Source organism: Cynocephalus volans, chromosome 16 (genome assembly GCF_027409185.1).
Source record: "Cynocephalus volans isolate mCynVol1 chromosome 16, mCynVol1.pri, whole genome shotgun sequence".
NCBI classification, from domain to species: domain Eukaryota; kingdom Metazoa; phylum Chordata; class Mammalia; order Dermoptera; family Cynocephalidae; genus Cynocephalus; species Cynocephalus volans.
Window position 1 is genome coordinate 16,469,977 of NC_084475.1, and position 23,068 is coordinate 16,493,044.

General features: G+C 53.4%; 1 protein-coding gene across 5 annotated transcripts; it reads right to left on the minus strand.

The window, feature by feature from the left end:
• Positions 1-559: 559 nt before the first annotated feature.
• On the minus strand, positions 560-22,967 carry FBF1 (Fas binding factor 1). Of its 5 annotated transcripts, none has more exons than XM_063080552.1 (31): positions 22,895-22,967; positions 22,402-22,559; positions 21,685-21,770; positions 21,117-21,144; positions 19,982-20,023; positions 18,281-18,374; positions 17,321-17,381; positions 16,729-16,779; positions 15,558-15,699; positions 14,985-15,062; positions 14,301-14,420; positions 13,828-13,966; positions 13,563-13,696; positions 12,907-13,006; positions 11,120-11,566; positions 9,691-9,792; positions 9,257-9,345; positions 9,041-9,099; positions 7,970-8,125; positions 7,714-7,814; positions 7,333-7,539; positions 6,306-6,413; positions 6,089-6,228; positions 5,887-6,005; positions 4,593-4,715; positions 4,330-4,515; positions 3,678-3,854; positions 3,469-3,606; positions 3,267-3,381; positions 2,376-2,500; positions 560-1,736 (listed from the first exon to the last, which is right to left on the minus strand). In XM_063080552.1, exons 3-31 carry the CDS (start codon positions 21,685-21,687, stop codon positions 1,653-1,655), a joined length of 3,468 nt encoding a protein of 1,155 aa, XP_062936622.1. In that variant the 5' UTR covers positions 21,688-21,770; positions 22,402-22,559; positions 22,895-22,967; the 3' UTR covers positions 560-1,652. The 5 variants fall into 5 exon arrangements, with proteins under 5 accessions (XP_062936622.1, XP_062936623.1, XP_062936620.1 ...); XM_063080553.1 differs by having other exon boundaries at positions 9,302-9,345; positions 11,120-11,569; XM_063080550.1 differs by having other exon boundaries at positions 11,120-11,569.
• Between the last annotated feature and the right edge of the window lie 101 nt (positions 22,968-23,068).

Sequence of the window (23,068 nt, forward strand, 5' to 3'; positions counted from 1 at the left end):
CTCCTCCAGGAGGTGGCAGGAGAGTGACGTGGCTGGGAGCCTGGAGCTTCGGAATCTGCCCGAGCAGAACTCAACCCAGACTCTGCCGTTCGCTGTCACTTTGGGCAAGTTATTTAATCACCCTGAGCCTGTTTCTCCATCTTTGAAATAGGACAAAGGCTGGCTGGTTAGCTCAGTTGGTTAGAGTGCAGGGTTATAACACTGAGGTGGGGGGTTCGGATCCCCAAACCAGCCAGCCTGGGGGTGGGAGAGTAGGGTTGATAATAATCAGTGTTGGAGGGGAGGCGCGCATCGCAGAGGAGACCGGTCCTGGTCAGTTTTATAGGCTGGCTTTTTATAAGGAAGGCTGCAGGCTGTTTGGGACTTGTTTTCCAGCAAAGAACAGAAATACAGAACAAACGTTTCCTAAGAAGTAAGTACAACCTCTGATGAGCCATGGCAAACTGAAGATCCAGTCACTAAAAATATAGCAATTTTTCTGAAGCACATCCAATTTGTTTGGAAGGAATATAGCAACTTTTAATTAATCTCTTGTACTTAAACAAATAATATAGCAATTTAATGGGTCCAAAATCAAAGCTGTAAAAAATTGCTGGTAAATAAATAAGATCCCTCTGAAAGCTGTCCTGAAAGAGCAGAGATACACCTGGTCCCCGCGTGCCCCACCTGGCATTCACTCCTCTGCCTTCCTGCTCACCTGGATGCTTTCCTGTCTGACGGGAGGTGAGAAATTGCTGACAGAAGCTGCTTTAAAGTAATTGTGGTTTTATTAGTTGAGTTGGTCGTCTTGGGTCTGCTGAAGACATTGCCCGGCCCTTCTGTCCCTTCCCTTCTGGTGCCCACGGCCGGCCTTGGCACCACCCCCATGGCAAATGGCAAAGGTGCCAGGGTGGCGGCAGCCTGGGTGTGTGCGGTGGCCCTCGGGGATCCCTGGCGCTACTGTCCTACTCCCCTGAGGGCAGAGGCTCTCGCTCTGTCATTTTCACTCCCACCCAGCTGTGGCCTGGGGCAGGTGAACAGCACGGAGGCCTTCTGCCCTTTTCCCTCCCTATGCCTGCCTTCAGAGGGAGTCCAGATGGGAGGAAGCAGCCACCGAAGCAGCCAGTGTCCACGCCAAACAAGCCGGTCACCTGGGTGCAAGTGAGCCTGCGGAGCCAGGGCTGGCCACGGTGCAGGATGCCAGACTGCGAGGCAGCGCTGCCTGCATGGTGCCCTCCCTGCCTCGCTGCCTCCTGCTCTCTCAGCTGGAAGGCCCTTCTCTATGTCCCCACTGGGGATGGGGTGTCCCTTGAGAAAAGCCCCTGCCTCAGAAGAGACCCAAGCAAAAAGATCCCACACCCATCTGCCTGTGGAGGGGAGGGGTCTGCAGAGCCCAGTCGGAGTTGGGGGCTCGCTGGCTCCTCAGATGCATCTCTCTGAGCCAGAGCTGTGGAGAGATGGCCTCAGCCTCACAACCCCCTGGGGCCGCTGCCTCCCAGCGTGGCTGCAGTGATGGAAAGAAGGGGCTGCACCCCGTGCACAGGAGGAGATGGGATTGGGCCCTGGCATTGCACGGCCATGCCCGGCAACAGCCTGCAGAGCTGGCAGCCAGCTGGGTGGCGGGAGAGCGGGATGGGGTTTGAGCCCCCATGGAGGAGGCAGCTGGGGCCGTCTTAGGCAGAATGGGACGTCGTATTGTAGGATGCTTTCTTCAGGGTCTGCAGGAAGAACTGTTCATCCTCCAAGAAGTCACGGTCCTGCAAGGTGGATTTGGGTGAGTGGTCATGCTTCTGTGAATTGAGAGGTGGCCCCCTGGATGCCAGCTGAGCCAGCCCCCACTTGTGGAGCCCCCTTCCCACTTACTCCCTGGCTCTGACTGGCTCTAGGAGGCAGCAGGGGGTGCAGAAGAGCCCAGGTGTGGCGTGAGACAGACCAATCCTGGTCTCCATCCTGAGGCACTTGTTAGCTGTGGAGCTTATGAGCACCTGACTTCATGTCTCTAAGCCTCAGTTTCCTTGTCTGTAAACTGGCGGTGGTAACATTTCCTACCTTGTAGGGCTATGTGTGGGTAAAAGCTTATAATACACATAAAGCCTCCAGTATCGAGCCTGGCACACAGGAAATGCTCCGCAAGTGACAACTGTTGTCATTATTACAGGTTATTGTGAGGTTAAACCGAGAGGATATATGCAAATTGCCTCATACAGAACCTGCCTTAGAGGAGGGGCCTCAGAATTCGCTCACCAAGCAATCTGCAGTTTTATTCTTCCCCAGGAGCTGGGGCCACCCCTCCCCAGGGCCACGGTATGGTTCTTCCCACTTCTGCCCTGTGCTGGAAGGACTCTCTGCTTGTCACCAGGTGACCAAAGGGATGCCCACGGCCAGGAGACACTCACCTGCTCGGCTGTGTGCTTCAGCAGCAGCAGCCTGGCATAGAGCTGTGAGGGGCCTGGACCGAGGCTGGCCAGCAGCTGGCTGCAACAAGCGGTGGTGGGAGCAGGAACCACGGGGGCAGAAAAGGCTGAGGAGGAAGTCAGGGACCAAAGTGTTGGTGGGAACACCTCCAGGTCATGGCATGCTCCCCCAGGGCCTGCTCGGCGCAGCCAGTGGGTGGAACCTGGACAAGCGCTCTGGGGACATGGGGCACCAACTCTCAAAAGCTTCTGAAAAATGCTCATGTGCTCTTAGCTGGCAAGTCCATTTCTCAAAATTAATTCAAGAGAAATAATTAGGCAAAGATGCAGAGATGTATGTGCGAAGGTTTCCACTGAGGTGCTGTTTGTCTTAGCGACAACAAATCCCTCCATAGGGAGCAGCCTGATAATGGACATGTATGCTGATTAAGAACTGATCCAGTGTTTAACTGACATGAAAACATGCTCCATACGTATATTACTGAATGAAAAAGTCAAGAGATAAAACAACATATGACACAATCCCAGGTTTGTTTTTAAAAACACATATAGGGCCGGCCTGTGGCTCACTTGGGAGAGCGTGGTGCTGACACCACTAAGTCAAGGGTTAAGATCCCCTTACTGGTCATCTTTAAAAAAATAAATAAATAAAGTGGTTTTTCTCTAGAGAGTGAGGTTGTGGGTGATGTTTTTAAAACAGTTTTTCCCTTCTATTTCTGATTTATTTCTCTAGAATTAACATGCATTACTTGTGTTAAAAAAAAGAAATAACAGGACGACTCAGACCCAGCTGGCCCCCTAACTTGAGTGGCAGGTGGAGGTCCTGCCTGTTCCTGGTGCTGCCCTGCCCAGTGGGCTGGCTGAGACACCTACCACTGAGACTGGAAGTGGCCGGGACCTGGGTCCTGGGGAGTGGCCCGAAGCTGGAGGGCAAGTCCTGTCGAACACGGTCCAGTTGTAGCCTTTGCTGAGCCAGACTCAGATGCTCCTGTCCCCAAAGCCCCAGAGAGAAGGACTCAGTTGTGAGGGCAGGAGGCTGGGGGGCAGGGGGAGCCGGCCCTGGTGGGAGCCTTGCCTGGTGCACATGCTGCTCCTGCTGCTGCAGCCGCTCATGCTGCTTTTGCACAACCTGCAGCCGGGCCTGCTGCTCTGCCTGCACCTTTCTGGCCTCGCGCAACGCCCGCTCGCCCTCCTCGTACTTCTCCGAGGCCACCTGCAGGGAGGCCGCCTGGGTCAGGGCTGGCGGGTCAGATGCGGACGCACCCCTGGTGCCCAGAGCTGCACCTTGCTCATGCTGTCCACCTCCTCGGAGCGAAGCCGGATGCGCAGGGCGGCCGCGTTGACCCGCTCCTTCTCCAGCCGCAGCTCCTGCCGTTCCCGCTCCAGCGCCTCCCTCTCGGCTGCTAGCTGCTCCTCCTTGGCCCGGAGCTCAGTGGCCCTGATCTTCAGCTCGGCCTGCTCCTGAGACAGCAGAGCCTTTGCTGCATTCTCCTCTCGGGAGCTCAGCTGAGCTCTGCGCAGGATTCCAGGGCCCCCTTCACTCCTCCCGTCACCTTTCTGCAGCTCTGCCCCATGCTGCCTCTGGGAGGGGCGGTGGGCAGGGGGCTTCCAGCTGGGCCACAGAGGCTCAAGGCCAAGCCCGGGGCTGTCCTCACAAGCTGTATGACCACTGCAGGCTCTACTTCTCTGAACCTCAGTTTCCTCATTTCTAAAACATCTAAGTCATGAGAATATAATGAGGACCAAATGAGAAAAAGTGTACAAAGCACCTAGGACGATACAAGGAATTGTTATGATGACATTATTGTTGTTTTAATTCCTCTACTTGTTATGTCACTTCTGCGCTCTTCTCTCCTAAGCCTGGAAGCTGACGCATGCAGGTGGATGGGCCAGGGTCACCCGGCCCTCTGCTGTCCTGGGGGCTCTGGGTCCCTACCTTGGCCAGGTTGATAAGGGTGCCCTCACGCTGGGCATCCACCTGCAGCGCCTGCTCCGCCTGGTGCTCGGCCCGCTCCTTACTCAGCTTCTGCTGCACGAAGAACTCGGCCCACTCGGCTGCCAGGCGCTGCCGCTCCTCCCCACACTTGCGCATGACGGACTTCTGCTCCTCCAGCAGGGCACTCTGGGACGTGGGGCAAGGGCATGCTATAAGTGTCTGGTGACGGCAGGGTCGGCAGCTGAGTGTGGCGCTGGACTCACCTTGGCCCTCTCCAGCTCTTCCCTCTCCATGGCCATCTGCTGGGCCATGACCTTCCGTTGCTCCTCCAGAGCGCGCTGCATGGACTCCGCCTTGGACTGCTCGGCAGTCACTCGCCAGCGTTCCTGCAGGCCGGGCAGGGATGAGAGCATGCTCCCTGCCCCAGGAGCATGCCTGGAAGCCCTGAGCAGCTGCACAAACCTGCCCCATCTCCTATGCTATGCCACAAACACCTCCTTCCAGAGGTGCAAAGTGAGGTGCCTGGGAGGGACTGCCAGGGCCCAGTCTCTGCAATTCTGCCTGGAAGATGCAGCAGGTGCCAGCCCGGCCCTCGGGTCCCCAAATGCACCAAGGCTAATGGCTCAGGAAGGCCAAAGATCAGCAACATCCCTGCCCCTGAACCACCAGCTCGGCACTCCACCTGCCCGGTGCCTATGGGCCAAGCAGGCATGGAGCACAGCATGGGCTTAACGCCGTGCTGGGGATCCCAGCACACACAGCATGAGGCTAGAAGCTTCACTGTGTCAGCCTGAGGCAGGTGCTTAATGAAGTCACCAAATGAAGATATGAATAAATACAGTTCATGATGTAAAAGCACCAATATCTGCACAGGTATGTCTACAGTAGATACAGGAAGTCATCAGTGGCTATCTTTGGCTAGTGGGTAATTTTTATTTTCTTCTCTATTGTTTCCTGTATATTACTTTTTTGTTGTTTTTTTGTTTTTTAAAGATGACCGGTAAGGAGATCTCAACCCTTGACTTGGTGTTGTCAGCACCACGCTCTCCCAAGTGAGCCACGGGCCGGCCCTTATTTTACTTTTTTTCCAGTGAAATGTATTATATAATACTCTAGTACAAAAGAAAGAAAAGCTTATTATTTTTTAAAGAAAAAAGCTTGCTCTTAATGTATGAAAGATATGCAGGGAGTTCAAACGTTTCTGTCATATAAATAAGGAAGCTAGAATGACATTTAGTGGGCAAGAGCATCTGTCCCAAGGTGACAGGCATCAGCTGATATGACAGATCTGAGTGACAGGAAGGAAAGTGGGAAGTGCAGTTGCTGGGGGACGGTGGCCCTGGGGTGGGCGGCCAAGGGGCTTGTGGGGCGGGGAGCAGGGAGGCTACTGGTGGGGCCGGTGTGCCCAGGTGGGCAGCACTGAGGGTCAGGCCAGGCAGGAGGGACAGAGTCTGAGCCTTGACGACTGACTGGCTGAGGGGCTGAGGTCAGGGACGTGCTGACGCTGCCGGCGGGTGCTCTGGGGGAGAGAGGCCCGGCGCAGGAGGATGGCCTCACCTGCTCCAGGAGCCGGCTCTGCTCACTCAGGCGTGCCTCCATCTTCCCGATGACCTCCTGGAGCCGGCTCCGCTCCTCCTCCATGTCCCGCTGCTGCCGGCCCAGCCGCTCCTGCAGCGCTGGGGGCAGCCCACAGGGTGCTCACCGCCTGCCCACCTTCCCACCAAGGGGGCCAGGGGGCTGCGATGGGAGTGGAGGGTACCTCGCAGCTGCTCGTCATGCTGCCTGATCCCCAGCTCCCACTCCTGGGAGGTGGAGAGGTGCGAGGCCTCCACGCGGGAGGACAGCTGGTTCAGGCTGCTGGAGAACTTCTCCATCTGGTCAATGATGCCATTCAGGGACCTGGAGGAGGACCGGGTCACCCCATGCTGGGGGCCCCCAATCCTGCCGCTCGGGTGGATGGGCCTGGGTGCACGTACCGCGTGTGGGAGGTGGCACTAGTGACCGCGTCGATTTCTCGGTCCTTCAGCAGCTTCAGCCGCTGTAGCTGCTCCTCGTGGTCCCTGCGCATCTCCAGGATGGATGCCCTGAGGGGCAGGTGGCGGGCATGGGGAAGGCTCAGCACTGCCACTCGGAGCAGGGCCACCCGGACGGCAGCGAATGCGGTGGTGGCCCCTCACAGGAGTGTGCCCTCCAGTGGCACCAGCTCCCAGGGCCTCTCCACCTCCCCTGGGCATTGCCTCAGTTTCCCCGGATCCTCTGCCTTATCTGTCTTGGTGCCTCAATGTTATGCGTACTCTCCACGTCTTAGATATGTAGTGAAATAATAGCATTCTATCAAATGGATGTCCCGTAAGTTTTGTTTTGTGGCTGGCCAGTATGGGAGATCCGAACCCTTGACCTTGGTGTTACAACACTGTGTTCTAACCAACTTACCTAACCAGCCAGCCCCGACATGCACTCTCTAAGGTGGCGATTCCTTTGTTATTTAGCAAAGTGCATCTACATAGAGGAGAAGCAAGCTGCGTGCATGGCCCTTTTGTGTCTGGCCAATCTGAGCAGTCTGGAAAGGCTTGCTTTGCACTCATCAGCCTCTGACTCCTGTAGGTACTTAGTTTTGTCCTCACCTAGAAAGGCAACTACATCGACACACCAGGCACTGCAGAGCCAGCCTTCCCAGGCTGGAGCTAATCACTGGCCCCTACTGGGTTAGCAGGCGAGTGTGTTAATACATGCTTAGTTAGCTTTCAGGTGCTTGCTGCCACCAAGCTATGCCCTGCAGGGACCCCTCCTGCCTCTGTAAGAGCAGGTGGCATCCCCCAGGGAGGCAACCGGGCAGGCCAGAGTGCTCAGCCCTGGTCCTCACCTCAGTGGGCTGGAAGAGAAGGGCCCAAGCCCCTGTGCAAAGGATGCTGAGCCACAGCTTGGGGTCTCCTGGGGATCGCTCTCCTCTGTCTGATCCATGCAAGCCCGCTCCCCACGGCCCACCCTGGGCCTCGCCCTCACCGCTGCAGTTCCCGGAGCCGCTCCATCTCCCGGTCCTTTTCCTGCGTAATGGCTGCCAAGCGCTGCTGGTGCTGGGCGGTGAGCTCGGCGCGGGCCTGCTCAGCCTCCTGGCAGTGTGACAGATAACGAGCTGACAGCTCTTCATTCTCTCTCTGGAGCCGCTCCTCCCGCTGCTGGTATGATGTTTCTAGCACCTTGACACGGCTTCTGCCAACAGAACACCCAGCCGTGGGGCTTGGAAGGCAGAGGGCTGCCACCTAAAGGGCCTCTCCAAGCACACTGGTGTGGTCTTTGGGGTCAGCATGGAGGTCCCAGCCAGAGCTGGGGAAGAATGTGAGGCTCGGGAAGCCCAGGCAGGCCAGGGACAGGAGCCAGGGATACCTGTGTGCACTCTCAATGAGCTCCAGGTCTGCCTGGTGCTGCTGCTGCAAACTCTCCAGCAGCAGTTTGTGCTGGGCCCGCTCTAGCTCCAGCTTCCGCACCTAGAAGATGGCAGAAAGGCTGGCATGGAAGGAGAGGGGGAGCTGGGTCCCTCCTGTCTATGCTCCATGCTGCTCACCGCCCCTCCTCGCTGCTGGGGAATCCTCCCGCCACTCACAGCCCTGTCCCCACCACCAGCAACCCATCTGCCTTTCACCTGGGCCTCCAGCTCTGCCAGCTGAGCCTGGCTGTGCAGCAGCTCTGCCTGGAGCTTGGCTGTGCTACCCTGAAGCTGTGCCTGTGCTGACAAGAGCTGTTTCTGATATTCTGTGCCTGGTAGCAGGTTCTGTGCCAGGGACTCTGGGAGCAGGGACTGTAGGAGAGGACAAGAGATGCCCCAGCTTAGGGAGGGGACAGGGACCCAGCTGTGCTCAGTCCTCCTGGCCCTCTGCTCACTGGACCTCCCGGGCCCTGCACCTGACTTGTGGCTGCAGACAGCGAACAAGGCCATCACACCGTGGAATCACAGTCACTGCAATCAACATCGCACTTCCCTTCTCAGGTGTGGTCAGGAAAGTGAGTCTCCCTCCCTCCCTCCCTCAGAACAGCCTCCTTCCCAGCAGCGTCTCCAGCTTCCAAGACAAATAGCAGAGCCCTAGTGGGGTCTCAGCTCTGATGAAAGCTCGTGACCCTGGCCCTTTCTGTCAGGCCTGCAGCCCACATGTTGACACTAATCTGGCTCCTGCAGCTGCTCTCCACCTATGGTTTCCCAGGTACACGCTCCTGGGGGCCATGCTTCCGGCTTAGGGGTCAGAGGTGACTGCCACACCTGGGAGACAGAGACGGAGGTGCAGTGGGAGGATGGCAGGGATGGAGGAGGCGTTCTAGATGGAACAACAGGACTTCCTGACTGGAGCGTTCCTGGCTGCCCCTGCCTCTATTTCCCTGTTGATGCTGGCAAATTAACAGCCAACTCCACCTGGGAGTTGTGAGGCTTGAAGTTCAGGAAGGTGCTGGCAGGGTACCAGGATGAGCTGGCTGATGTCACATCTGACATGTTTTATTTTACTTTTTTGGCAGCTGGCTGGTATGGGGATCCGAACCCTTGACCTTGGTGTTACAGGGCTGTGCTCTAACCAAATGAGCCAGCCGGCCAGCCACATCTGACGCGTTTGACTCATTCATTCTTCCCAGCAGGTTGTCAGATCAAACTGCTGGTGTTGCCTCTGAGCACAGGAGAATTGTTCCCTGCACCTGAGACCTGCACCTGGTAGTCTACCCTCCCTACCTGGACAGGCACAGAAAGCCCTGTGGGTTCCTGGGAGCTCGGGAAACAAATCACAGGCTCTGAAAAGTCAACAGCAGAGAAATGAGGAGGAGGCTCTGGGCCTGTGTGTGTGTCCGGGAGAGCCCGGCATCGCTCATCTTCCGGGGGCCCCAAAAGAGGCTGAAAGTACCTCTTCTTCACCCAGGGTTAAACCCCCAAACAAAGCAAAAAACAAACCAGTGCTGGAGAGGTCTCCAGGGGCTGTTCCCCTCTTTGAGTCACCTGTAGGGAGGGCCAAGGCAGCCTGATTCCAAGTCACAGGGGACCTGAGGACACAGGGATGGGAGGCAGGATCAAAGTAAACTGCTTTCTATGTAGGGCATAGAGAGAGAAGAGGAGGGTTGGCACTGGGAGTAAAGGAAAACTTCAGGCTCAGAGGTTGGTAATTCACTGTGTGGTCTCAGTTGTGCTGGTGGCTGGTAAAGGAGATGGGGACCCAGCTTCAGAAAGCTCTTTAATCAGTGGGCCTGACACAGGTATCAAATATGACAGACCACACTAACTAAGCATGCCAGGACCCCATCAGCTGTCCGTCGTCTATCTCTCAGGAAGGAGGCCTGTGCCAGCAACCAGTGCCTCTCACCACCCCTCTGCCCCGGCTGTGGACCTACCCTGAGACGTCAGGTCTGGCAGGTGGTATTTCTTGTGCTGTTGTTCCTGAGGTCCTTCCGGCAGCCGCTCGCTCACGCTCTTGAGTGCTGGCAACAGGCTGGCTGAGGAAAGTCAGTGATAAAGATGGATGTGACAGAAGGCCCGAGCTAGGCTGGAAGAAGACAGGGCCCGGGACAAGCTCCAGCTGGGAAGCACATGGCCGTTCCTCTTCTCGCTTTCCCTCGCCCCTCCTCCTGTTCCCACCATCCTGTCTTGACGAATTCTCCTCCCAAGTCTGAGCGCCTGGGACTGTGGGCTTCCCTTCCCTTCCCGTACCCCTTCCCCACCTCAGTGTCCGCTATGGTGCAGTGAATGGACCCTGCCCAGGGAGTGACAACAGACACGTTATACATGGCAGAGTTAAGTTCAAGTTCAGAGCCTCGTTTTGGCCCTTGCTTGGCTCAGCTTTAGATCAAGGCTCTGCTCAGTCTCCTCCCAGGTCTGGCCGCTCTTTGGGTTCTCGTCTATTTTCATCACCCTTCTCGGCTCTTGGGGTCAGAGAGGAAGCAGGGGCTCTTCTGTTTCTTCCCCTTGGCTTCAGGTCAAAGTCAAAACTGCCTCGTCACATCACACCAACTCCAGGATTTGGTGATGTCCCAGGGCTGTCACAAACTGACCAAGTCACCTCCGCCTGGTGCTGGCTGCAGAGCATCCTACCACTTCCTCTGGATTCTCTGGCCTTGCCAGCTCCCTTCTGCCCTCCGGCCCTCAGAGGCCATTCACTTCCCTGTCCCACTGATCGCCATTCTGGGGCTTCCCCTGGGAGCTGCCTCTGGGCCACTGTCTCTTCTCTGACACTCCCAGAGAGCATGGGGCCATCTCAGCTCACACACACTTTATTTATTTATTTTTAAAAAAATTTTTTTGTCTTTTTGTGACTGGCCGCACCGCGCTCAGCCAGTGAGCACATCGGCCATCCTTATATAGGATCCGAACCCGCGGCGGGAGCACTGCTGCGCTCCCAGGGCTGCACTCTCCCAAGTGCGCCACGGGGTCGGCCCCACACACACTTTATTTACTTCAATAAATCTACTCGGGTCAGGAGAAGCACCAACAATTGGAGTGCTAGGTCTTCGCCAGCCTAGGGTGCTGCAGGCAGGGCCCCTGCCCAGAGGCAGTGGGACGGTGGTGTGTCTGATTGAGTCAGCACCTGTCCCTACAGCTGTCAGGGCATGAGTGTCAACAGCTTCCCAGTCCCTTGTGTCTGCACCTGGGCCAAGCCAGCAGCCAGAAGCGCTCTCTGCATTGCGCAAAAGGAAGAGAAGCAAAGCTGAGAGGGGGTGCCCGTGCCCACGCCAGTGAGGCTGTGGCAGGTGAGAAGGGCAAGGTTGGCCTCCCAGGACCCCACCCAGTCCTCCCCCCACCAGACATAGCTGCCCAAACCCACACCTGCCAGGAGGGAGAGGGTCTACTGCCTTCGCTGAGATCAGGCCTGTAGAGGCCCCAGCGCACTCCTCTCTGGCCGGAGCTTGGGACTTCTTCCGGGACAAGACAAGGCTCAGCCAGTCCTCCTCTTCTTTCTCCTCGGATGCTCCCAGCTTGGAAGCCTGGCTGGCTTTGGCAGGGGACTCTGAACCCTCAGTGGGTGGCTGTGCCCCTGAGGAGGCCGGGACAGCGTGCTGGCTCGCAGGAGGGGGCATGGAGGGTGTGGTAAGTGCTGAGCTGCCCTGGTGGGCCTCTCTGGTGGGAGACGGAGGGAGCAGGTCCAAGTCATCATCCTTCAGGCCCAGCCAGTCAGCTCCTCCCTTCCTGGGGTGGATGGGGCTGGAAGCCGCTAGAGGGCTCTGTGTGGATCCCGGTTCTCTCTTGGAGTCTGGGCCACCTTCTGCTAAGAACCTACTTCAAGACAGAGAGGAGGGCGTCAGGCAGGGAAAGCAGCCCATTCCCATGGGCTTTCCCCCCTTACCAGCCTTTCCTTCCACTGCTGGGGAACTATAAGGCCCCAGCAAGGAGTCCATGATGTCCAGGGACCCTGCACAGCAGACCAAGGCCCAACAAGCAGTGGCCCCTGGACCAGCTCAGGCAGCGGAGCAGTGGCAAGCCACGTGCTGCTTCTAGCAGACCATGAAATATGGACAACTCGACTTCCATCACATGACCCAGGGGCAATTCAATCCAAAGAACAGAACCGAATTACAACCATGTGCACACACGTCCAGAGAAAAGTCAGCTGGATCAGGTGGTTTTCAGATTTTCTGTCAAAGGCCATGTTGTTACTTATTTCTTTGTTCAGCCATTGCTGACCAGCGGCAGCAGGTCCCAGGTTAAAGAACATACTGGGATTGGGAAGAAATGCCAGTGTGTACATGGAGCTAGTCAGATAGAAAGAGACCCTGATGAAGCCCGCGTGGCAATGATGTTAACAACTGCTGAGTCTGTGTGAAGGGGAGGTGCGAGCTTTTGTACTATGCCCACGACTTTTCTTTAAGTTTGAAATTATTTCAAAATACAAGTTTAGAGCTGGCTGGTTAGCTTAGTCAGGTAGAACGTGATCTTGATAACACCAAGGTCCACAGTTCGATCCCTGTACCGGCCACTTGCCAAAACAAGTGAACAAACAAAATACAAAGCTTAAAATATATACTGGGAGAAAAACTCCAAATTCAGAAAATTCTACCATTGGGTGGTTTAATTTTTTGTTGCAAACTGAGCAGACCTCACTGTCAGGACTGTCGGGCAGATCCAACAGCGGTGTCCCTGGGAAGTGGGTTTGAGAAGCCTCTGCGGAAGGCTAGTGGTCTTGCATCCCTCAGGGAGACCGAACGACGCCGCAGCCTTTCACGGCTTTCAGGGGCGTCAGGCAGAGGCAGGCCCACCTTTTCCTTTTCCTTCTTTATTTTTATTTGTTTTATGGCACCTGGCTGGTATTGGGATTGGAACTCTGGACCTTGGTGTTGTAACACTACGCTCCAACCAACTGTGCTAACTGGCCAGCCCTTTCTTTTGTTTCTGCGGAGACCGGGTGGGGCTCAGGCGGTCCAGACAGGAACTGGGATCGGGCTGGGACTCCTGCTGGGGCCGTGTACACCTCTCTGCCTGGATGACCTCCCTCTTCCTTTAGCACCCTGAGCCTAGCGCCTGTGCCCCCTGCCTTCTCACATGAGGCTGTCTGCAGGTGTCTGTTTGCTCAGCAGCCACCCTGCTGCAGAGGCCACGCTCCTGCAGGCCCCGCTTACCTGACCGACTGCCGGCGGGACTGCCGGCCCTCGCAGGAGCCCACGGTGGGCTGATAGGCCCCAAAGGTCAAGTCCTCGTCGCTCCAGGTATCTTCTTTCTCTGTGAATTAAAGAGCCTGTGACCACAAGCTAGAACAGGGAAAGCCAAAAACTCTTTTACGGCTGCGGAACTCTGTCTGAAACAGCTGCGCTAGCAGCGCCACGTGCGGGACAAGGGACGTGGAGTGCTCTGGAGGAAGCAGCCGCAGTGCTGGCCCTGCCTGAGCTCCCCGGGGGCCGGCCAGGCAGTGGCCTGTGTCATACATACGACTCGAGAGGTGGCTCCGGGCCGGTGCTTTGGGAAACACGGGGCCAGAGCAGAGTTTTTCAAACCATGAGCTGCTGCTGATCAGAGGGCTGAGAAACCATGTTAATGAGTTACAACCACTGTATTTATAAATCAAACATTATCTGAATAAAAAATAGCAGAGCACTGACGATGGTAATGGTTAAGTATTATTTCATGACGCTTTTGTCTCAGTTATAAACGTGTATGATAATGTGTGTGTATCGTGATGTGCAGCTTATTTCTTATTAATGGATTGTGGTAAAGACCTAGTGTGGAATCCCCCTGCCATACCCTCCCGTTCCCTCCCGTCCACCTCAAATGTCCTCACCCTGTGGCCTCTGATACTTCTTGTCTAGCTTGAACTCCCTGTGCTCCCCAGTGCCCGGGCAAGCCAGGAGTTTGGTGGCAGTGCCTCGACCCAGCAGTTCATCCAGCTTGGAGCGAGCAGGGCGGGGCCCTTCCCTGCAGGACAGACACAGCACAGGGATGTGTGACTACGTGGGGCTCTGGGCCCACACTCTACCACTCTCTAGCTTTACCCTGGACCTGAAGCAGCAGCCTGGCCAGGGACTCTCGCTCATAAGGATCCTTACTGGTCTCTTGTCTGTCTCCTCTCTGCTTTGGGGCTGTCTCCAAACCCCAGGGTGGCCATGATGTCGTCCCCATTGTCAAACAGCAATTCTTCTTTCTTTCGGACGGGGGTGTCCCCAGGAGTTAGAGGAATAGAGGGACCTAAGAGACAGAACATGTGTTCAATGTCCACAGCTTTCTTGTACTCAACTGGGATATTTGAATGGGTGGTGGTGGTGGTGGGGTTTGTCTCTGCAATCCTGGTCTTTGGGTGGGGTGACTGTAGGCATTGCACCTGTCTGGTCTGTCCACGGATCTTACCCCACCCCACTCCCAGGCTCATGCATCCCACCTCCCTATTCCTAGAGAATGATCATCTCTTGGTCCTGGACCTGTGGTCCCTGCCCTGAGGTCTCCGGTCTGCACCAGAAAGTGCAGTTAGCCTGTTGCCAACAGACTCTGCCCCAGGACGAGAAACAAGCACACTTCACCCTACCTGGCTCTCTGGCTGGGCTGGGGCTCTTTTTGGAAGCCATCTCACTCTCTGTCACAGGCGGCTTCTCAGCAATTCTTTCCTCATCATCGGAGAGGAGTCCTGCCAATGGGTCTTCCAAATCTCACAGCCAGATGGGAAAGCACAGGTCAGACTGCAGCACTTGGTTCAGAAAAAACCAGCCTGAAGCTGGGGGAGTTACTGCTCTGCTCTAACACAAACCAGCCCCTCAGCATCTGGAGGGAGGACGGGACCTATGGTGAGGGGGCCTTCGACACAGAGATGAGGCTCTGCAGGGGGAGAGGGAGCTGGGAGCCTGGCCCCGGGCTCACCAGTGAGGCTTCTGACCCTGCTGGTTGCATGGCCTTCTGGAAAGGTCCCTAAGGCATCAGAAGACAGGTAAAACATTCGTGTGTTCACGAAGGGAAAGGGACTTTTTTCTATACCTTACAAAATCTTCAGTTTGATGTCTGGCTTCAAAGTCCTTGCAAATAAGTTCTGCAAATATCCGAGCCATACAACATAACTAGTCCCTCCCTGAATTCATGAGAACTAAATACGGGGCCCTAGGTCTCTGCTCCTCCCACAACACACACAGTGACGCAGCCTCAGGCAAGCAAGCACTACCCTGCCTACTCCACTCTCCCCCTGGAGTATCCACAAGTATGACCGGGGGGCCTGTGGTACCTTCAAAAGAAAACCGCTTATACGGATGCCCAAAGCTGCTGGAAGAGGGAGGTGGCTTCTTGGTGAGAATGGTGCCCGCTGTGGGAAGCAAAAAGAAAGCAAGGTGGGCCTGGGTCTCTCCTGGCCAAGGTCCTCTTTCCACACCATGGACTGGGGCCCCTGGGATAGGGTGCACTTCATCCTGGGAAGCTCAGGGCTCACAGCCATGCACACAGTCAGGGGAGGGGTCTATACCTCCCCTCCCCAGTTCTCACATGGGCTTCTGGAAACACGGTGGGAGGCCACCTCCTGCCCCCGTGTCACGAGTCACTCTGAACAGAAATATAGGTTTGGAAGATGTATAGGCTACCATAAAATTTTCCATTTAAACTCAAATGGCTTCTCCAGGAGGAACAGAAAACACACACGCGCACGCACGCACACACACACACACACACACACAATCTGTTCTCTGTTCTCTGGCTGTTCCACTCCAGAGAAGACAGGGCCCGCAGGACATGAAAGCTTCCTTCTAAGTATCTCCCATGGCCCCACAGTCTCCCTAGTAGATTCGAGGAGCTGTCTCCCATTCACCTTTCTCAATGGCTACTAAATTGCCAGCAGGTTTGGGATTACTGGGCAGCTCTTCTTTTCCAGAGCCCTTTGCAGCTCTTTTGCTAGAGGCCGGATTAGGCGTCCTCAGACCTAAGAGGTCGGCATCCACATCATCCAGATCCTAGAAAACAGGAAGGATGGAGGCTGACGTGTGACAAGGGCTGACTTCCATCTGTGGAGGGCAGTTGGCAGCCCAGGGGCAGCATGGTGAGAAAACAAAGGAAGATGAGAAAACTGCTGAGAAAAAAGGTGAGTTAAGAAAGAAAACTGAACCGAAGTTAAGCAGAGTGGGGTGGGGGTTCAGCTCATGGTTCTGGAATGAGAGACTCAAAGCCAACACCAAAAATTGAGTCAGAGGACTTTCGGGTCATGCCCAGGGGTTCCAAGCCGGCTGGCCTTGGGGAGAAAGATTTCCAGCTGAGGTTAAAGAAGCTGAATCTGAAGCCAGGAAGGGAAAAGACACCAATCCTTTATAGCCCCACAGGGCTAGAACCGAGAGCAGGGCCTTGGCCCAGGGACCACAGCAAAATGGATTAACCAGAAGGGTCAGGAGGGCAAGGGTCCGAGGTGAGGGAGAACAGAGGTGGCCCAGGCCAAGCTACCTGAGCACTGTGAGATTAGGTTCTTATAAAGTGTTCAGAACTTTTTTTTTCTTTTTTTGAGGCTGGCTGGTACTGGGATCTGAACCCTTGACCTTGGTGGTATAAATTGTTCAGAATCTATGTCTTACAATTCCACTGCAAAGATTAGTTTTGGCCTTGATCTGATGAGAAGAAAGCTTTATGGAAAGGGACTTGGCAGGGGATGTGGAGAGAAACATGGAGAAAAGATAAGAACAAACTTTAGAGGAGACAGTCTCCCCCCGTCCCCCTAGGTGGTGGGGGTGGAGGGGACCCAGCCAGGCGAATCTTCAGGTAGGGGCTGGCCCATTTCCCCAGAGGCCTATGCTGTAGACTTCCCAGTCTCTACACACCAGAAAAACGAGTTTATACCCAGAGGGGCAAGAAGGGCGACAGCTCATGGATGAGCTTCATTCTTGTACTAGGAAAGGTAAAGGGAGAAATTAGAGGGAGAATAAAGCCTTGGCACAAAACACCATCACTCCTCACCCTACCCCCAGCTCTGAGAACTGTGCAAGTTGTCCCAGTACCTTCATAGCCTGGAGCAAAGCCTGGGGGTCTGCATCTGAGACATCCGAAACCTAAGTCCACAGGACGGTGAGGACACACGTGAGGATGCACGGGAGTCAAACCCAACACAGCTCAGGCCTCCAGCCCTGTCACCTTGCTTCTGTTAGGGCAGATGGCCCAGCAGGAGCAGAGGGTCCCTTTGCCCCCCTCCCGCGGGGGTTGGCTGTTGTTTGAAGTCTGGTTGTGGAGACCCAGAAAGTGCTGCCACCCCCTTCCTCCCAACTGGAGGGACGACTTCCACCCCAGGACCCACATTCGGCTACTTCCCATCCATGAGGCTTAGGCAGTTAAGGAGACCGTTTTGGGAAAGGGGCAACTTTCCAGACTCTGAGCTGCCAGGAACTCTCCTTCCTAGCTCATCTTACTGGTGGGAAGAAGGATGCTGCTTTGGGTCCACAAGGCAGCCTTTGGGGGTCATTTTGCTTTAAGAACACACTGACCTTGTAGGGACTTCTAAGCCCTTTCATGAATAGCCCCTGGGCCACAACACCCATCTCACTATGTCTGGAAATAAGTAGAGAGGCTGAGGATTGGGGAATGGGCCAGGCTCACCTCGGCATCAGCTCCGGCCAGGCCTGCCATAGTGCTGAAGAAATCGTCTTTCAGGAGGGACCTGCAAAGGGGTGGAATCAGCACCTATTCGCATCCCCAGGGTATTAGATGATGCTAAAAAGGAGTGTGGGTTAGAGAGTCCAGGTGAACTTGGATAGATTTCTTTGGGAGAACGGAGTTGCTAAAAGAAATTTCACAGGCCACCTAATATAGTGATTTTCAACTTTTTTAAAGCAGTAGAGCCCCTTTAAAAACAAATGGTTAAAAATAATAGGTAAGAGAGCAAAACAGAACTTCTCAAGCTAAGATGAAAGCTACAAAACTCCTCCCTTGTCGCTCATCATCAAGAGAACCTCAGAAGAACAAACACAATTTTTTTTTTTTTTTAAAAGATGACCGGTAAGGGGATCTTAACCCTTGACTTGGTGTTGTCAGCACGACGCTCAGCCAGTGAGCGAACTGGCCATCCTTATATGGGATCTGAACCCGGGGCCTTGGTGTTATCAGCACCGCACTCTCCCGAGTGAGCCACGGGCCGGCCCGAACAAACACAATTTGAAAATCACTGATCTGGGCCAATCCTCTTCTTTTGAGGCAAGGAAATTGAGGGGCTCAGAGAGGTTCAGGAATTGCCCAAGGTCACACAGTAACAGAGGTAGGAATAGAAGCCAGGACTTCTGACCTCTAGTTCAGCTCTCTTTCCACTCTCCCAGGTTCTTTCGATAACTGGGAGCTGAGGGAAGGGGCTAGAAATTACAATATTAAAACTGCGCACACTAGGGATGGCCCATGGCTCACTTGGGAGAGCGTGGTACTGACAACACCAAGTCAAGGGTTACGATCCCCTTACTAGTCATCTTTAAAAAAAAAACAAACTGCATACACACCAAGGCAGGTGCAGCGGCAAAGAGCATTTGAACTGAAATGGGTCACACACACCCACGCCAATTCTACACTTACTTTGTTCTAGCTCTTGAAGAAGGGAGCACCTGAGATCCACTTGGGGTGTCTCTGGCATGTGAAGCTAGTTTAACAGGCTTCTCAGGTAGTGTCACTGGAAAAAAGAAAACAGAAAAGATGTCATTTGGCTAAAGAGAACTGGAGTCAAGATGAAAAGGAAGGCCAGTTCGGTCACCAAGCCGTCTCCCAGAGTTTCCTACTAAAGAAGGGTGTGTTTGGAGGAAGAAAACTGGCCCCAGAGGCAGGTCCCAACATTATCCCTTGAAAAACCTGAACTGGGGAGGGGTGGTACATTTCCAAGGAGGAAGTCAACCCTAAATGCCAAATGAACAGCCAAACCCAACCTAACGCCACCCCATGGAAATGCAGGAGGAACACTGGCACTTCCACAGCCCCAAACTGCAAGTTAGAATACGTGGGCTTGTGCTCTGTGGGTTCTCTGGGGCCACATGGGGGAAATCTAAGGATCGCAGTCCCCGGTGAATTCTGCATGACCCTGAAGCCCTGCTTGTCGGTATAGCAACATGGGCACAAAACTCAACAATAAAAAGATAAATAAGGCTGGCCGGTTAGCTCAGTTGGTTAGAGCACAGCCTTATAACATCAAGGTCACGGGTTCAGATCTCCCTATCGGCCAGCCACCAAAAACAAAACAAACAAAAGACAAATAACTCAATTAAAAATAGGCAAAGGATTTATTTATTTATTTTATTTTATTTTTTAAAAAGATGACCGGTAAGGGGATCTTAACCCTTGACTTGGTGTTGTTAGCACCACGCTCTCCCAAGTGAGTCACGGGCTGGCCCTAAAAGGATATAAATAGACATTTCTCCAGAGAAGGTACACAAATGGCCAATAAACACATGAAAATATGCTCTGTATCACCCGTCATTAGGGCAATGCACATGATATCCACAATGAGATACCTACTTTATACCCACTAGGACGGCTATAATCAAGAAGATAGAAAATAAGCATTGGCAAGGATGTGGAAAAACTGGAACCCTCTTCCACTGCTGGTGGGAATGTAAAGTAGTACAGTTGCTGTGGAAAACAGTTTAGAGGTTCCTCAAAAAGTTAAACATAGAGTTATCATATGGTCCAGCAATTCCACTCCTAGGTTTAAATTCAAAAGAACTGAAAATGTATGTTCACACAAAAACTTACACACGAATGTTCATAACAGCATTATTCATAATAGCCAGAATGTGCAAATAACTCAAATGTTCATCAGCTGATGAACGGACAAAATGTGGTATATCCACACAATGGAATACTATCCATGAAAAGGAATGAGGTACCGATACATGCTACAGTGTGTAGCTTGTAACTTTAAAAACATTATGCTAAGTGAAAGAAGCCAGGTGCAAAGGCCAGTACTGTATGACTTTCTACAAAATGTCCAGAATAGGCAAATCTATAGAGACAGAGAGTAAATAAGCAGTTGCCTAAGGCTGGGGGGAGGGGCGACTGAGGACTGACTACTGATGGGTATGGCATTTCTTCCTGGAGTGATGAAAACATTCTGGAATTAGGTAGTGGTGACGGTTTGTACAACTCTGTGAATATTCTAAAAGCCATGGTATTGTATACTTTAAATGAATGAATTTTATGGTATGTGAATTATATCTCAATTAAAAAAAAAAAAAAAAAGAAAAAGAGCAAGCCTAAACCAGGAGATTCTGGGGAAGGGGCACTTACTATCATCTCCCAGGAGGTCACCAAGGACATCATCAATGGAGCCTGGAACAGAAAAGGGGCCGTCATGGCTTCAGGAGGAAAGCAGAGTGGCCCTTACAGATCTCAGGCCTGAAGATTCACCCCAGGGCCTCTGAGCTCTCAGATGGTGGGACTTAGGTTTAACACTCCCTTCACTGGCCACGAGGTGTTTTCTAACCCTCTGGCAACAAGTCACAATGCCTTGTTGCAAACCCCCAGGTAGAAATTTAAAATAACTTTCTCAAAAGATGGTGGTACAAATTTTCAGTAGAACCTGCATTCTACCTGCCTCCCCCATGACGCACCAGCCAACAGTCAGTCTTCCAGTCTCTGATCAAAGTCCAGTGTGATTCTTTGAGAAACGTATCCAAGATTTCTAGGCACATGCAAACTTCTTTCATATCAGTGGCCTCCCTGTGGCCCTTCCATCTGGGATCCACCAGAACTGATCTGGATGTACCTCTCCTTGGCCATTTTCTTTCTTTCAGTCATTTTTTAGTTTATTTTAACATTTACTTGTACATATTTGTGGGGTACAGTGTGTTGTTTCAATTCATGCATATACCGCACAATGACTCACTTTAGGGTAGACGGCATAGTTTTGCACCACTTCTCCTTCCCCCCACCCCCTCCCTGCTCCTGGGCCACTTTCTGATGGAGGCATGTGGGGGAAACCTAAGAATGAATATTGAATTAGTTCTCCCGTTCCGCTCAAGTGACTTTACTACCCTTAACCACAACTGTATGCATCTGGATACAATGAGAAGGATTTTTTCCAAAACCCCCCATCTCTTATTTATTTCTGAGTTTCTCTGTGGGCCACTGAGGCACCATAAGGAGTCCTCTAGGAAGACCAAGGCTGCCTATGAAATTATGGGAAAAACAGCAACACTCTCACCAAGAACATTTATTATGTTTTTTTTTTTTTTTTAAAGATGACTGGTAAGGGGATCTTAACCCTTGACTTGGTGTTGTCAGCACCACGCTCTCCCAGGTGAGCCACGGGCCGGCCCTCACCAAGAACATTTAAACACAGACATCTCTAAATTATTTTTGGACCCAAGGGAAAAAAAGATATATATTTGGCCTAAGGGTGATGTTCCATCTCTCCACCCACCTTTCAATCCCTTCTTGGTTTTTGGTGCCTAAAATGGGAAAAACAAATCACATTAACAAAATCAAACAGTAAACGTGTGCTGAAACCTGAAATGCAGAAAGAATTATTTTGCCTTTGCCAAGTCACCAGAGGAAGAAGCACCAATGACATTTAGAGACAGATGTCCTTTATGCTTTCCTAGAGTTTCTGAGAATGGACTTACTTAGCACATGGAAAGAGCTCCCACTAACCAGCAGTGGGTGCCAATGGGTGGGCAGAAGTCTCTCCTTTTCCCTGATTTCCAGGTGCCACACACAAACCCTCCCAGCCAGGATGTAACGGCTGGACATGTTTTCTTCTATTTCATGTTCCTGACTCCTCAATACCAGTTTCTGGGTGGATGTTCAGGAGTTCAGAAGAAACGTTGCTCATTGCTTAAGTTTGATATCAGCGCTACTTCCCATCACTCTTCTCCAGGGACCAACCACATCCTGGTCCTTGCCATCCAGCCCCCAAAGTATTCCACGCAGTCAGGATCTCCGGGGGTTGGGTTCACATTTACATACATCTCACTCTGCATTCTGCCTACCATCTCCGGGCTCTGGGGGATGCTTGTAGCTCCTTTACAGCACTGTCCAGCTCATTTGAATTCTGTCCACATCAGGCTCATCCTCCCTAAAGAAGAAAATTAAAGTGGGTTGCTTAAAAATGATGTGGCTTAGGACTGACCAGTTAGCTCACTTGGTTAGAGTGTGGTGTTGGTAACCCTAAGGTCAGGGGTTTGGTTCGGATCCCCATACCAGCTGGCTACCAAAAAAAAAAAAAAAAAAAGATGTGGCTTTAACAGTGCTTGAATTCAAGGGTTGTCAAGGCTCCTCTTACTTTACCTGTTCAAGAGGGCAAAACCTATTTCCATAAGTTAAAAATTCTTTACAGGGAGAGATATTCAGACGAAAAGCAAATCGCTCTGGATAACTTAATGCGCTTTCCGGTGCTTCGAGATTACTTGAACAGAGGGCAGTGGGCATCATCCCTTACCTTGAAAGAGCATGCAGGAAGAGGCGGGTACCCATTTCAGAAAGCAAGTGGGTGCCTGGCACCACGGCCAAAACCCCTTTCCCGGGCAACACCCATGACTACTTTCTAGGCAGCACAAAGAACAGGCGTGAGCTCTGGCCACTCCTCGATACTCTTTCACTGATGGTGGATTTTTCCCTCCACAGTAGCTGTAAATTTGACTCACCCCACTGAGAACTGTTATCCTCAGAATCAGCTTCTTCCCGCCCTCCACTTTACCCGAACCCACCTTCAGCATGCCTTAGAAGACAGGGGTCAGAGGGGGTCGTCTCTGCTTCCCCGGTGTCGGCCGGTCCTGTCATTGGGATGTCAAGTTTACCGAGGTTATCTACAGAGGCCGCTCCGAAAAAGCTTGTTTCTCTTCTCTGCAATGGCCACTTTCATGATCTGCAAGTCCAAACGCGTTTTGTCTCATTACACGTCACAGAACTTCTGTCATCTCCTATTGATCCTGTCCCAGCTTCCCAGACCGCGGGAATTTTCTGAGAGTGCTTTGCAAAGGCCAAAGGGACACAGAGTAACGTCACGCCAACGCTTTTACTCCGCCAATTCCATGCCAGGCATTTAAAAAGTCCCGAGCCCGCCCCGGAGCAAGGACCCTTCCCGGAGTCACCCCTGTCCCAAGACTCCGCGCCCCTCCTGCGTCACCCCTCGGCGTGCCCAGCTTATCTGCAACCCGAGCGGAGCCTGCAACCCTCACAGCCCCTGAGGTGCCCCGTTACCCCGCGTGCCCTGCGGGAGCGCGGCCGCTGGCACTGCCGGGCTACAGCCGCCCGCGCCCGGCCCCGCCGCTGCCCGCCTCTCAGCGTCCGACTCCCGCGGAAGGAAGGGCGCGGGGCACCCTGGGACTTGTAGTCCTCGGTGCGCTCGGCCCCCGCAGCCGAGCAGGAGGGGAC

Excerpts from the sequence above, each read along its gene's own strand:
- FBF1 (XM_063080550.1), bottom strand. Across the intron at positions 16,780-17,320 it reads TGGCCGGAGCTGATGCCGAG|GTTTCGGATGTCTCAGATGC; the intron begins GTGAGCCTGGCC and ends CTGTGGACTTAG. Across the intron at positions 6,006-6,088 it reads GCATGACGAGCAGCTGCGAG|CGCTGCAGGAGCGGCTGGGC; the intron begins GTACCCTCCACT and ends GGCTGCCCCCAG.